We start from the raw sequence: 15,861 nt of genomic DNA, 5'->3' as shown, positions 1-15,861 counted from the left end.
TTTCAGTTAAGCAAGATGAAAAAGCTCAGAGACCTGCTGAGCAACGCTGTGCCCACAGTCAACAGTAATGTACACTTAACAGTTTGTTAAGGGGGTAGCTCTCATGTTAAGTGTCTTGGCAAAATAAAATAAAAATTCAGATCATGTCAGAAAACAGCTGGAGAGGAACAAAATGGCTGCTTTTGAGAGAGGACTTGAAAATAAAAATTATATTGTAGGTATGATGAGTTTCTTTCTTTTTATTAGGAAACAAAATAAGCCAGGCCAACATCTGGCTTAACTATCACCTGAATACCACATTACTCCATAAAGAAGCTGTTTTTAAAAAATTTATAAACTTTGAAAGAAAGTTTCCACCCCTCAAATTACAATATTGCTGTGACTGTGTATAAAGAAGAAAAATTATAAAGATGAGTGCTGTCTACAGACAGTGATGCCAAGGGTTGAGGAGAAGAGTGGTAAATCAGCCAGAAATGGAAGGATGGGTAGACACGTGATAAAGTACATACAGTAAAATGTCAATGGTAAAAGCTAGGTGACTGGTATATGAGTGTTCACTGCAAAATTATTTCAAGTTTGCCTTATGTGTGAAAATTTCCACATTAAATGTTAGAAAAAAAAAATCAACGCGCATGAGATTACCAAAGAACCCATGCGATTCAGTGCCCTCATTTAAATAACCCTGAGTAAAAGGAACTAGCAGAAAAGGAAGGAGATGAAGACTTCTAAATTTTGAATGAAAAACAATATAAGGAAACAACTTATAGGAACAAAGAAATTCAAAGCCAAAATTTAACACGTGGGGACTGTAGTCATCTTTACCATAGCAAAACAAAGTGAAACAAAAAAAATATGTGAAACTGTTTAAAAAAAATTGAGATTGATGTCTAATAAGTTGGGCACCTTTTCATACATTTTTTGGCTGTTAGGGTATCTGCTTTTGTAATTTCCATATGTACATACTCCACACACCCAAAAGAATGGCTAAAATTAAATATTAAAATTACAATAGCAAATGTTGGCAAGTATGTGGAGCAACTGAGACTCTCTCATAACATTGCTGGAGGGAGTGTAAATTGACAAAACCACTTTGGAACTGCTTGGCATTATGTACTAAAATAAAGCACCAATGAAATCACCAATCCTTCATAAAAGCTCAACAGAAATATGTACATATACGGCCAAAAAATGTTCATGGCAGCATTATTCTTAATAGTCCCAAACTGGAAACAACCCATATGTCCATCAAAAATAGAATGGAGGGCTTCCCTGGTGGTGCAGTGGTTGAGAGTCCGCCTGCTGATGCAGGGGACATGGGTTTGTGCCCCGGTCCAGGAAGATCCCACATGCTGTGGAACAGCTAGGCCCGCGAGCCATGGCTGCTGAGCCTGCGCGTCCAGAGCCTGTGCTCCGCAACAGGAGAGGCCCACATACCGCAAAAAAAAAAAAAAAAAAAAAAAAAAAGAATGGAAAAAGTAAATTTGAGTATATTCATACGACAGAATTTTATACTGCTATATATACACAGTACTACTTCATGCAACGTGAAAGAATTTCACAATGTTGACAAAAAAAAAACTAGCACAAGAAAAAATATACTATATGATTTTACTTATATAAAGTTCAAAATCAAGTGAAGTTAATCTATGGTGTTACAGATCAGGACAGTAGTCCCACAGACAAGGACGGGGTAAAGACTGGGGTCACTCGGAGGGACTCCGTGGAAGTGGTGTTGATCAATTTCGTAACTTGGATGGTTGGTTATGCGGTGGTTCACCTTGTGACAGTTCATTGAGCTTCACACTTCTGTTGTTTTTTACTTTTCTTTAGGCATGATTTACTTCAAAAGTTTATTTAACAAATTTTTAAATGAACTATAAAATGTCTACATTGTCTTTCTGGAAAAGAAAAAATAGCCATAAAAAACTCGATTTAAAAATAACCTACTAAGTGGAATCAAATTATTTCCCCTCTATAATCAATGAACATTGTGACAAAGCAAAAAGCCTTTACTTTCAAAAGCTTAAATAAAATCATATTTTCCAAACTGATGAACAGTCACATGTTAAAAAGTATTCTTTCTTTTATTTTTATGTCACATGGATAAAACTAGAAAGACTACATTTCAATCACTAGGATGATTTTAAAGTAACCATTTCATTTTTGATATAAATTAATATTTTTTATTTTAAAGGTTTTAAAGAATTAAATAAGCACTCACTAGATAAAAAATGAAATATGCCTTTTTTGTTGTATAAAATGATATTCTTTCAATTTCAAAAGTTCCTTTATCTTTTTGATATGTTTAACAAAGGATAAACATTGTGTCACTTTAATGCACTTAATAGATAAGACATAATTTGTAAGTAGCATTAGTGAAAACAATTTAAGACACAAATCAGCTTTTAGGAAAATAGCACAGTTTGATGCAAGTTTATCTCCTTTCCCTCCCAAAATGAATGAAAGAAATTTATTTTCTGGAGGAACTAAACCAGAAAGGGTTAGGACTTACAGAGACATAGACTGCGTGAAGGAAAGTGAACGTACTCGACCCCAGTGAGGTCCTCCTGCCCACCCCACCCCCAATTCTGTTTCCACAGTGCACGCCCTCACGGACTCTCCTTCAAGTTGCCCACTTCTAAAGGCAAGGAAATCAAAGATTCTTCCCTGGAGAAACAATCTCTACGAAGACTGACGTCTGAGGGGCTTCTAGGAAACAAACTGGTTCGTCGGGGGTCACCCTAAAATGGCAATCACTAGTGACACGTGGGGGTCATGCACCCAGAGCTTCCAACTAGCTAGCAGGTATTTCATTCTTAAAATATCACACAAAGCCCCAAATCCTCAGACATTTCAAGTAATTTCGAGTACACAGCAACCATACTAGGAGCAGAAGAAACTTCAAAAATACTGGCATTAATATCCTGAGAGAGAGATGAGCAAGCACTGTATTCAACCTATGAATAGGATGTTATAAAAATAGCAACAACTGACAACTTAAAAAGAGCTCTTAGAATTTAAAGCATGGCAGATGAAGTAAAAATGCAGTAGATTTGATGATAAAGTCAAGGAAGTTTCTAGAAAACAGATTAAACAGACAAAATTGAAAGCTAAGAAAGAAAAGAAAGTTAGAGGATCACTCTACAAGGGTCTAGCATCCAAAAAAACCCAGAAGTTCTAGAAATGGGAACAGACAATGGATAGCAGGGAATTATAAAAAGAAACATTTGAGAAAGTTTCCCATTACTTAAGGACATGAATCTCTTGATTGAAAGGATCCACTGAAATGAAATGCCCACTTCAATGACAGCAACAATAAAAAACACCCACAACAAGACACAGCATTCATGAAATTTCAGAATAACAGAAATCGGAAAAAAAAAAAAGACCCTAACAACTTCTGGAGGGTGGGGGTGGGGGGGAATAGATCTCATACAAAGGAATGGGAATCAGAATGTCACTGGACTTGTCAACAGCAAAGCTGCATGCTAGAAGACATTAGAGCAATGTCCTCAGATTTTTAAAGGAAAGTGATTTTTCAATCTAGAAGTCTATATCTAACCAAACTATCAAGACTAAGGGTAGACTAAAAACATTTTCAGACAGGTTGGGCCTTGAAATTATTGGAGGATGTACCTTACTACAATGAAGGAGGAACTCAAGTAAAAGAAGTAAGTAGGATTCAAGAAAAAGGTTTCAACGTAGAAGGAATTCCCAAGGACAGCTGTGCACCAGGCCTACAAAGTAAGCTGTCTAGACTACCAAGGCCAGTTTCCAAGGGGGAAAAAATGTAGAACTGATAGAGGTTTAACAACTGTGTTTTTTAGATAGCTTATACATAGGCTTGAAAGATACTGATTGAAATATACGGGAAAATCAGCATTAGGCCCATTAAAAGCTAATGAAGAAGCAAGACAATCACTAACCCTGCAAAAACAAAGAGAGAAAAAGAAATGTAAAACAGCAGCACGGGGCTCAGCATCAAACAACACAACAGCATCTGATTTAAGATGTAACAATATTATGAGGAAATGAAAAGCGTAAGGAAGAGAGGTTTTAACAGTCTTCAATAGAAAGAGAGTCAACAGGTAAAGTGTAAAATAGGTAAATTAGGAAACAGTAACATAAACATGTTATTTAGAAACATGGAGGCAAACACCAGAAAAATTAGCTCAACTTGTTGAAAGCTCTTCCTTGGATGTGGGCAGGAAGGGTGAAGTAGGGGACTATATAGTTTGTTATAAGCTTTACCATTTAATTAAAAAAATTTTGTAACAGCTTTATTGAGACATAATTCATCTACCACACAATTCACCTGTTTAAAGTGTATAATTCAGTGGTCTTTAGTATAGTAACAGAATTGTGCAACCATCACGACAATCAATTTTAGAATATTTTCATCATCCCCCAAAAGAAGCCAAATACTCATTAGTAGCCACTCTGCATTTCCCCAAATCCCTCCTTTGTTCTTGTTTTTAGTTTTAAATTGTGGTAAAGTATACATAATACAAAATTTACTACTTTAACCATCTTTAAGTGTGCAGTTCAGGGGCATGAAGTACATCGACACTGCTGTGCAACCATCACCACCATCCATCGCCAGCACTTTTTCATCTTCCCACAACCAACAAGAACGCCCCCACTGCCTCACTCCCCCAACCCCCTGCTGGGGGCTGTTACACTGTTCTACTTTCTAGGTACCTCATTTAAGTGGAATCATACAATATTTGTCATTTTGTGCCTGGCTTATTTCACTTAACACAATGTCTTCAAGGTTTATCCATGTTGTAGAATGTATCAGAATTTCATTCTTTTTTAAAGGCTGAGTAATATTCCATTGCATATACACACACATTTTAGTTATCCATTCCTCTGTTGATGGACTGGTGGGATGCTTCTACCTTTTGGCTACTGTGAATAATGCTGCCATGAAAATGGTGCATAAATATCTGTTCAACTCCCTGCTTTAAATTCCTTTGTGTATATACCCAAAAGGTAGAATGAAATGTTTCATTTTTTGACGAAGGGCCACACTCTTTTCCACAGTGGCCGTGCCATTTTATATTTCCATCAGCAACACACAGGGTTCCAATTTTTCCACATTCTTGCCAACACTTAATTGTTTTCGATTTTTTGTTTGTTTGTTTTTAATAATAGCCATTCTAATGGGTTTGAAGTAGTACTTCATTGTGGTTTTGATTTGCATTTTCCTGATGATTAGTAATGTTGAACATCTTTTCATATGCTTATTGGCCATTTATTTATCTTCTTTGGAGATATTTCTATTCAAGTCCTCTGCCCATTTTTGATTTGGTTTGTTTTCTTTTTGTTGTTGAGTTTTAGGAGTTCTTTATATAGTCTGAATATTAACCCCTTTATCAGATATTTGATTTGTAATTCTTTTCTCCCATTCTGTTGAATGTCTTTTTATTCTATTGATAGTGTCCTCTGATGCACAAATTTCTAATTTTGATGAAATTCAATTTACGTTTTCTTTTGTTGCCTGTGCCATTGGTGTCATATCCAAGAAACCACTGTCAAATCCAATGTCATGAAGCTTTTTCTAAGAGTTTTATAGTTTTAGCTCTTACTTTTAGGTCTTTGATGCATTTTGGGTTAATTTTTGCATATGGTGTTAGGTAAGGGTTCAACTTCATTCTTTTGCATGTGAATTTCCAGTTTTCCCAACTCCATTTGTTGAAAAGACTATCTTTTCCTCATTGAATAGAGAATTGGCATCTTTATTGAAAATCATTTGACCACATATGCAAGGACCACATATGTCTGGGCTCTCCATTCTGTTTCCTTGGTTAATATGTCTGTCTTTATGTCACTAAAGACAGTACACTGTTTTGATTACTATAGCTTTGCAGTGAAATTTGAAATCAGAAAGTATGAGTCCTCTAACTTTGTTCTCCCTTTTCCAGATAGTTTTGCTATTCAAGGTTCCTTGAGATTCCGTATGAATTTTAGAACAAATATTTCTATTTCTGCAAAAATGTCACTGAAATTTTGATAGGGGTTGCATTGAATCTGTAGATTGCTTTGGGTAGTACTGACATCTAAGCTATATTAAGTCTTCCAATCCATGAACAAAGGATGTCTTTCCATTTATTTACATCTTCTTTAATTTCTTTCAGCAATGTTTTATAGTTCTCAATGTACAAATCTTCCACCTCCTTGGTTAATGTGATTATTTTATTCTTTTGATTTATTGTAAATAGAACTGTTCATTTCTTTTTCAGATTGTTCATTATTAGTGAAAGTATCATTTGATTTTTAAATAAGACCCATGTGTTACACTGACAAAAGGTATACATCAAAAAGAGGAGAAACATATTGCAGTTCTCCAAAGCTCAAGTTTAGTCATAAAGGAGATAAACTGCATTTTAAAAGTTTACATTATTTTTATTTATTTATTTATTTTTTGCGGTACGCAGGCCTCTCACTGTTGTGGCCTCTCCCGTCGCGGAGCACAGGCTCCGGACGCGCAGGCTCAGCGGCCATGGCTCATGGACCCAGCCGCTCCGCAGCATGTGGGATCTTCCCGGACTGGGGCACGAACCCGTGTCCCCTGCATCGGCAGGCGGACTCTCAACCACTGCGCCACCAGGGAAGCACAAAAGTTTACATTATTCAATCAGATTCTGAACTTAAAATTTTAAAAAATGCTGACATTTCATACTCTTCAGTATACTGTACTGTAAGAATGAAAGTAAATTTCCATATATCTTCCTGTTGACCTGTAATTTTCTTATTGCAAATAGAATTTGCTTTAGTTAAAAAAAAAAAATCGCACCCGTTAACTTACTCCACCAGAGACGAGGAAGTATATCAACAAAGAATTATCTTTTGCAATACCTGATTTCCTATACTTTTTTCTTCACATATGTTTTGCCAGATTCTGTCAGTACTCCTGCTCTAGCAAAACTCCTCATTACTGGAGATATTCGATAGAGGTTCTACATGGGGATTTCAACCCAGACTGGGAGGGTGAATGGGAAGAATTTAATGGATTGTTTTAATTCTTCTGCTTCTGTTTTTCTAAGATCATGGCACCTGAAGATGCCAAAAGACATCTAGAAGGTTTAGAGTTAAATAAAACAACAAAATCAACAACAAAACACAAACTGTAAGATGAAAACTTTGGTTCAATAATTATATTAGATGTAGCCAAAGTGGCTTTGCTGTAAGCCTAAGAATGTACAATTTGAATGTGAGGGAAAAGTTATAAAATTACTTTTAGAATTCCAACTGTCTACACAAATTCCAGATCAGAACTCTAGGAAAAAATGAATTTTTGAGACCTTCTTCCCTTCCATCTGTCTATCAATCAAATATTTATTGAATCACTGTTATATTTCCAACACTATGCTAGGCACTGAGGACACAAAAACAAAAATAAATATTCAACCCCTGCTTTCACAGATCTCATCATGTAAGGTGGTAACAAAGCAATGTGTGGGGGGCACCTTAGGTCAAGGGTAGGTAGTGAGGGAGATGTCAGGAAAGGAAGAGGTGACCTGGGTTGAGTCTTGAAGGAAGAATAGGAAGTAGGGATTATCTCTGATGTATTGGGCAATTGGGCTACAAAGATTAATCAGAGAATCTGTAGTTAGGTCAGTAGTGGAAAAAAGCCACATAAATAACTACTTACAAAACAGTAAGATGAAATGTTATAAGACAGACATGTTACAAAAATAGAGAAGAACAAACTCAGTGAGGAAGGGGAACACAGCATAGGAAAAGCAGCACACAGAAGCCAACGTCTGAGCTGAATCACGGGGGCTTGCAGATACTAAATGGGCCACAACACAGGGAGGACAGTATAGCACTGGAACAAATGTACAAAAGTGAGACACGAAAGACGTCTTGCATGGTTGGAATCTGCATGTGGTTTAGTTTGGCTAAAACTGAAATGTAGCAAAAGGAGGGGTGAGGAGGAAAATACAGTGAGAAAGGAAGGAAGAACTCATGAATGAAGCTGGGAGATGCTAGTGACAAAACCTTCATATTTCTTCTTTTTTCCCTGAAAAACTATGCTTGTTTTTCATTTGAGTGTTAAGAATTTTTCTTATTCCTCTGTGGGAATACTTGATACACTAAATATAGTAAATTTGTCATTAAAAATACTTTTTAAAAACTTTAGTTTTAAGTTTTATTCATCATTAATTTGCAGAAGCTTTAAAGTTTGATATAGTTAAATTAATTGTTTTTTTTTTTTTTGTAATCGATGGCACTGTTTTTATGTTTGGAAAGTCCAGTTGGAAGGTTACTACAAGAAATATCATTAAAGACCTAACACAAGGTAAAATGGGGGGAGGAGAACCAAGGTAGATTCGATTAATAGTATGTGGGAGGAGAGAGACTAGGAGAAAAAAATCACTATCTGGAAGGCAAGATGCATCAGAGGACACCTTCCCAATGAAGGAGCCTGAGTTGGGTCAGCTGAAGATGGAGGACGAATAATACTAGAATATTAGCTTCAAGCTTCAAGGAAGACAAGGGAGGCAAATCCACATTTGCTCTCTCTAGGGTTAGAGTTATTGTTTCCAGTTGCTATAGATCTACAAAATCCTAAGTTTTCTCTTAAGTTCATTAAAATGTAACTTTTAAAACTTCAGAGTATTATAGTGAATCTCAGCACACGTATGGCTTTGATGGTTTCATTAAAACGGTAATTATCAAACTGAATTCCATTCTAATTCCACATGATTCAAGTGAGCAATTCATTTTTCCTCCCAGTAAACTCCTAAGTTTTCTCTTGTAGATCTACTTTTTGCTCTAAATTCTATGACCAGGGCTTCCCTGGTGGCGCAGTGGTTAAGAATCTGCCTGCCAATGCAGGGGACACGGGTTCGAGTCCTGGTCCAGGAAGATCCCACATGCCACGGAGCAACTAAGCCTGTGCTCCACAGCTACTGAGCCTATGCTCTAGAGCCCGCGAGCCACAACTACTGAGCCTGTGTGTCACAACTACTGAAGCCCGTGTGCCTAGAGCCTGTGCAACGCAACAAGGAGTAGCCCCTACTCGCCGCAACTAGAGAATGCCCGCACGCAGCAATAAAGAACCAATGCAGCCAAAATAAATGAATATAAATAAATAAAATAAACTTAAATTCTATGACCAGCAAGAAATTTAACCTAATGAAACAAGTTAAAAGAAAACCTTTTGGTTGTTTCAACTTCTATTTTTTTGGCTTTTAAGAATCCATGATGGCCTGAGCTTGACATAAGCTTTCGGACATATCCAAAAATTTATGCAAAAAGCAGTGAATAAAATGCAGGCATCTAACCTTATTAACTTATGGGTAAAAGTAAAATAATCTAGATTCACTCTGGCTACAGAAAACAGATTACTCACCTGCGACCACATTCTGAATATTTACCAATATTTTTTAATATTAAGGCAGCTGTTAGTCGGATGTGTTTAGTTATTGGTCCCTCTTTTTCATCCTTAAAAAGGAAAAGAAAAGAAAAAGAATAAAGATCTAAATCACACAGCGTGCACACATTTACAGACAAGGCTTTCGAGGCTTACTCACTGTAAAATCTCGAAAGACAAGGTTTCTTGATCCTCTCCTAAGAGCCATAAGGGCAGCACTGGGATGATTCACAATGGCCTTTTGTGCTCTAGGAGTTGAGCTTGTGCCCCCTACAGCCGGCTGCCTAAATTGACCAGAGAGAGAAAGAGATTGTTAATATGATGCAGCAGACAGACTGATAACGAATGACCAACCTGCCAACCCCTAAGGTGGTTACTCTGAAACTCTGGACACAGGGTGAGTAAAAGCTCCCATGGCCCAGCAGTAATATTCACTCTTGTGTCAGCCTAGGCATAAGGGCTCTCGGTATCAAGGAGAAGTTTCAAGTCTTTTATTTTCCGATCTATCAACTTTAAAGCAAACAACAGATGTTCTGGTACAGCCCATATATCAATACAACATAGTATTCAAAGTTGTGAAGTTCACGTCTTTGAATGCAATGTAAAGATGTTAACAAAGACTAGTCTACAATTTGAGCTGCAAATTATTTTTGCTAAACTGTACCTAGGAGTAAAATAATATTACCTGAGAATGTACTGGTATATGTATAGGTCACCCAGGAAAAGATAACCTAATATGATAATAATACAAAATTATGCCAACTATTACACTTCAAACTATTACTATGTTCCATAATTTTTCTTCATTATTTACTAATTTCAATCAATTCTTTCAGTATAGCTCTACTGTCCTTTAGGAAAGATACAGAATGGAGGGACTGCAGAGGTAGATTTTATATAAAATCAGATTTCAAACTACTCTAGGTCTCCTTCGCCAAGCAGAAAAATTGTATCAGTATCTGCTGTATTCTGGTGGGGCAGGAGTGGCGAGAGCACTGGCTCACAGTGAGGAAATCCTATTTCTGACACTGTAACTAGCTGCACGACTTTCAAGTTCAGTTTGCCCCTTTGTGCTTCAGGTTTTGCATCTGTGAAGTGGGGATATTTCTGGCACCTTTTTACATGAGTAAAGTAATTCTGAATATTAAGTAAGTTAACATAAAAGCAATCTTTAAATTGTAAACCACTTTTTATCTATATCTACTTATAGATGTCTACAAGTAAGGATATCTATATATGGACACAGATGAAAATTATTATTAGATTTTATGTATAAGTGACAAAGATTTTTGATTGATTGTAACTGATATACCAAATATAGGTTCCTCCAAATTTGAGCAAAATCAAACATACTGCAACATACTCTTATAGGCTACATAATACATAGAAATTAAATACAATTCACCCTTGAACAACATGAGAGTTAGGGGTACCCACTCTCTCTGCAGTGAAAAATCCGCATATAACTTTACAGTTGGCCCTCCATATCCACAGTTCCACATTTGTGGGTTCAACCAACCACAGATGGTGCAGCACTGCATTATTTACCGTGACAAAAATCCGCATATAAGTAGATCCTCCCAGTTCATATCTGTGTTGTTCGAGGGTCAACTGTACAGTGAAATTTACAGAAAAAGATACTTGGCAGAAAAATGACTTTCTACTGCCTTTAGGGGAAAATCCAAACTCATGATTATGGCTTATGAAACCCTCAGCTATTTACTCCTCATTCTTTGGGTCTCAGTTTGGATGTGCTTTCTACCAGAAAGCCTTCCCTGGTCTCCTAGGTTGGTTTAGGTGGGCTCTCACAGTGTCTTGTGCATATCTTCATTTTAGGACTTATTACACCATATAATAAGAATTACCTATACCTCTCATTGCATCTCCAGACTTGAAAACAGCAAAACATCTTGGTCACGTATACCTCGTGCTATACCTTAGTGCCTAGCACGTGGAATAAATAGTAATGGAGAGAATAAAGTAAACAGTAATGGAATGAATAAAGTATGTAAGCAGCTTCTGTGTTCCTATACTTCTGGTTCTCTGTCTAAAATTTCAACTCTGTGAAGTTACACTATATCTTGTTCTTAGAATTCCCTATGTCTGGCATAATGCCCAGTACACAGCAGTATCTCAATAAATGGTGACAAATTAATTTATTTTCACATTATGAGAATTTAAAATACAGTTGTCCCTTGGTGTCCACGGGGGATTGGGTCCAGGACCCTCTGTGGATACCAAAATCCTGGAACCAATCCCAGGTAGATACTGAGCGATGACTGCATTTGCATATAACCTCCACACATCTTCCTGTGTGCTTTGAATCATCTCTAGACTACTTATACACCCAATACAATGTAAATGCTATGCAAATAGTTGCCAGTGCATGGCAAATTCAAGTTTTGCTTTTTGGAGCTTCCTGAATTTTTTTTTTCCAAGTATTTTTGATCCCTGGTTGGTTGAATCCTCAGATGCCGAACCTGAGGATATGGAGGGCTGACTGTATTTTTCAGGTTACAGAGTTTACAACTAAAGGCCTCAGAAACAGAACAGGAAATACTATGTAAATCTAATAAGGACCTTACAGGAATCTACAGCTAACTCAGAACTTGACTACAAGTATGTGTTCATGAAATAATAGGTAAATGAATAACCATAGAGTAAATGTGACATACACAATTTTATATTGGACCCTCACATGCCACCTTGGCCTCTCCTCAGGAGTAGCTGTAAGAATAAATCTCTTTGCCATTATCAAGTACATGTTCAACTACTCTCTCAAAGGACAAAGAACCATATATTTATTTCCAGTTTACAAAGCATTTCTCATATATCATCTGTCATTACTTCCAATGACTTGTCTACAAAGTGGAATCAAAATATTAGAGCTACGAGGTACTTACAGACCATGTGGTCCAGCCAAAATGAGAAGTGATTCCTAGGGCATTTACACCATTTGAACAGGGTCACATACATAGCTGGTTAATGGTAGAGGTGGACTACAACCCAGGTTTCCTGTCTCCCGATATACTAAATTGCCTTTTATTACTAAGTTTTGCCTGGTTTCCTGATTTGTCTTTTTTTATGTGCAACAGGAAGTGAACTCAGATTCCTTACTTGATAGAAGATTTCTGACTTCCTGCTTGTCCTGGTTCGTCTTGTTTTAATCCTGCAAGCAGGGCATCCTTTGAACAGTGTTTGTCCTTTTTGAGAAAGAGGAAGTAAAAAACATATGCATCAAGATCTTTAACACAACCAAATGAGTTACAAACCAAATAGTATTAAGAAAGTGTACCTGTAAGTGGGTAATGAAAGAAAACCTCTGTCGCTGAAAAGGCTCACAACCTTCCCAAAGACACTGCCCTGGATATACGTCCTTCCCTCCATGTTCAGTTGCTGCATGGTAGAAAACCTGTGAGGGGGTCTGAAACCACCTACAAAAAATAAAACAGTAGAAGTTTTCTAACACTTAGATATGTTCTTTAAAATAGAAAACCTGCTCTCCTAATATAAAAGCTCCAGATCAATGTATAGAAATATTAAGCAAAACAGTACAAACAAATTTCAAGTTCATTTCATTTCAAAGAATATTTTTTAAATTTCTGCTTATATTTAAAGTCAAATACTCAATTGTTCTGAACACTTCTGGTAATTTGTTTTAAGCCTAGTGTTTCATTCTTAATTCCCTACCTTCAGTGAAGGTCAGTTAAGAATCTCTTGAAAGTAAATAAAATTTCATTTAAAAACACAACAGAACATTCTCTTATAAACAAATACCATACTCTTGTACTCTTAGAAGCTGCTCAAGCATTTATCAGATCTCATACTACATATAATAAACTCTCGCACATTCAAGCTAAAAGTCTAAATGCTACACATTTTGGTGACTCTGACGTTTTAGTTGAATTCACATTTTGTATGTCCATCTATGTTTAAGAAGTCATGTCTCTCGTTTCTCCAACATCACCCCCTATTCACTCACAGACCCTGAGGCTTAATAGTAATAATACAAATGCCTGAGTGTATCCGGCCAAGGACAGAAACCTGAAGAAAATCAGATACTATACTCCCTTGTTAATTAGAATACATGGTAATGAAAGAATACTGGAATCCAGACAGCAAAGAATACGTTAAAAGACTTCAATTACTAATTAGTAACTCAAATATTTATACAGTCAATAGCTTTGAAGTTTATGGCAGCTCTCTCAGGATCTAATTTTTTATGGATGTCAGATAAACGTGTCTATATTTGAGCCAATTTTTCATGTGGAGCACATATATAATATTTCAAATTAATATTCCTTCAGGAAATGATAGGCATTTTAAAATAAATTTTAATCAAAAGAATTAAATACTGAATTATAAAAGACAAGGTCAAAAATCATTGTAACTGACATATTTCATACCATTTATATTCATCTATATAAATACTTACCAAAAGTTTATTGTAAAATTATCATGGGTTCAAAGAATTAATATTAGTGTAGTGTGTTAAAGTGTCCACACTACCCAAAGCAATCTACAGAGTCAATGTAATCCCTATCAAAATTCCAATAGCATTTTTCATAGAAATAGAAAAAGCAAGCCTAAAATTTGTATGAAACCACAAAAGACCCCCAAAAGCCAAAGTAATCTTGAGAAACATGAAAAGCTGGAGGCATTATGTGCTGTGATCTCAAGCTATATTACAAAGCTATAGTAATCAAAACAGTATGGTATTGGCATAAAAACAGACACATAGATCAATGAAACAGAACAGAGAGCCCAGAAATAAACCCATATATAGTCAATTAATTTGTGATAAATATATGATAGAAAAAAAGACATTGTCTTCAATAAGCAGTATCGGTAACACTGGATAGCCACATGCAAAAGAATGAAACTGGACTGCTCTCTTATACCATACAAAAAAATTCACTCAGAATGGATTAAAGACTGGAATGTAAGGCCTGAAATCATAGAACGCCTAGAAGAAAACATAGGTGGTAAGCTCCCTGACATAGGCTTCAGCAATGATTTTGTAGATTTGACACCAAAAACAAAGCCGACGATAAGCAAAAATAAATAAGCAAAAATAAACAAGTGGGACCACATCAAACTAAAAAGCTTCTGCAAAGCAAAGGAAACAATCTACAAAATGAAAAGACAATGTACTGGATGGGAGAAAGTATTTACAAATCATATATCTGATAAGGTATTAATATCCAAAATATATAAAGAACTCATACAACTCAGCAGCAAAAACCCAAAAACTAAAAAACGGGTCAAGGTTCTAAATAGACATTTTTCCAAAGAAGACATACAGGTACATGAAAAAATGCTCAACATCACTAATCAAAACCACAAAGAGATATCACCTCACATCTGTGAAGATGACTACTATCAAAAACACAAGAAATAAGAAGTGTTTGTGAGGATATGGAAAAAACAAAACCCCTGCCCCTGTGCACTCTTGGTGAGAATGTAAATTGGTGTGGCCACTGTGGAAAACAATATAGAGGTTTCTCAAAATATTAAAAATAGAACTACCATATGATCCAGCAATTCCTGTTCTGGATATTTATCCAAATAAATGAAGACACTAACTTGAAAAGATATGTGCATCCCCATGTTCACTGCAGCATTATTTATAACAGCCAAGATACAGAAACCACCTAAGTGTCCATTGACAGATGAATGGAAAGAAAATGTGGTACACACACACATATACACACACAGAAATATTAGCCATAAAAAAAGAACAAAATCTTGCCATCTGAGACTACTTGGATGGACCTCAAGGGAATCATGCTAAGTGAAATTTGTCAGACAGAGACAGACAAATACCCTATGACCTCACTTAATATGTGGAAGCTGCAAAAAAGAAAAACAAAACAAGACAAACCCTCCTACTAAGCTCATCGGTAAAGAGAAGAGACTGGTGGTTGTCAGGGGCAGGAGATGGGAGGGCGGAATGTGAAATAGGTGAAGGAAGTCAAAAGGTACAAAATCCTAGTTATAAAATAAATACCTCATGGGGATGTCATTTTTTAAGAAGTTTACCGTGTAACTAAAATAAGTAAGTACATTTTTAGTTTTGGAATTTCTTTTACTTTTCAGTACTCATAATGCGATTTCATTAATATGAAATATATGACTGGAGTGCAACTAACTGTCACAAGAAAACAGTTCTTATTGTACTTTTAAGATTTTACCTAAATACTATTAATTTATTAACTGAAAAGTAAAATTGTTTACACACACACAGACACACAAACCAAAATCCAAATGTACTACTACTTGTCACTAGTCAAAATGGTATCTATTTTTAAACTATTTTGCAATACATTACATGAATCAAGTTTATTTACAATACACAAAATTGATGAATTCACCAGTCACAAGAAAGAAGGACGAAGTTAGTATTTCTTTAGATCAATTTAAATTACTAAATATACAAAACTCTGTGTGTGTGTGGTTTTAAGACAAGAATTTTT

The 15,861-nt window shown here is 36.0% G+C and overlaps 1 protein-coding gene across 2 annotated transcripts in view; it reads right to left on the bottom strand.

The window, feature by feature from the left end:
• ARID2 (AT-rich interaction domain 2) overlaps positions 1–15,861 on the bottom strand; it is a 170,628-nt gene that overhangs the window by 2,088 nt on the left and 152,679 nt on the right. For both annotated transcript variants that reach the window (XM_067696284.1, XM_067696285.1), the window contains 4 exons: positions 12,681–12,819; positions 12,503–12,588; positions 9,546–9,669; positions 9,365–9,456 (listed from right to left, as the gene is read on the bottom strand). In XM_067696284.1, the coding sequence (XP_067552385.1) occupies positions 9,365–9,456; positions 9,546–9,669; positions 12,503–12,588; positions 12,681–12,819 (441 nt within the window). The remainder of the gene's footprint in view (positions 1–9,364; positions 9,457–9,545; positions 9,670–12,502; positions 12,589–12,680; positions 12,820–15,861) is intronic.

This window comes from Pseudorca crassidens, chromosome 11 (assembly GCF_039906515.1).
Source record: "Pseudorca crassidens isolate mPseCra1 chromosome 11, mPseCra1.hap1, whole genome shotgun sequence".
Classification (NCBI taxonomy): domain Eukaryota; kingdom Metazoa; phylum Chordata; class Mammalia; order Artiodactyla; family Delphinidae; genus Pseudorca; species Pseudorca crassidens.
This window is presented reverse-complemented; position numbering and strand designations above follow the sequence as displayed.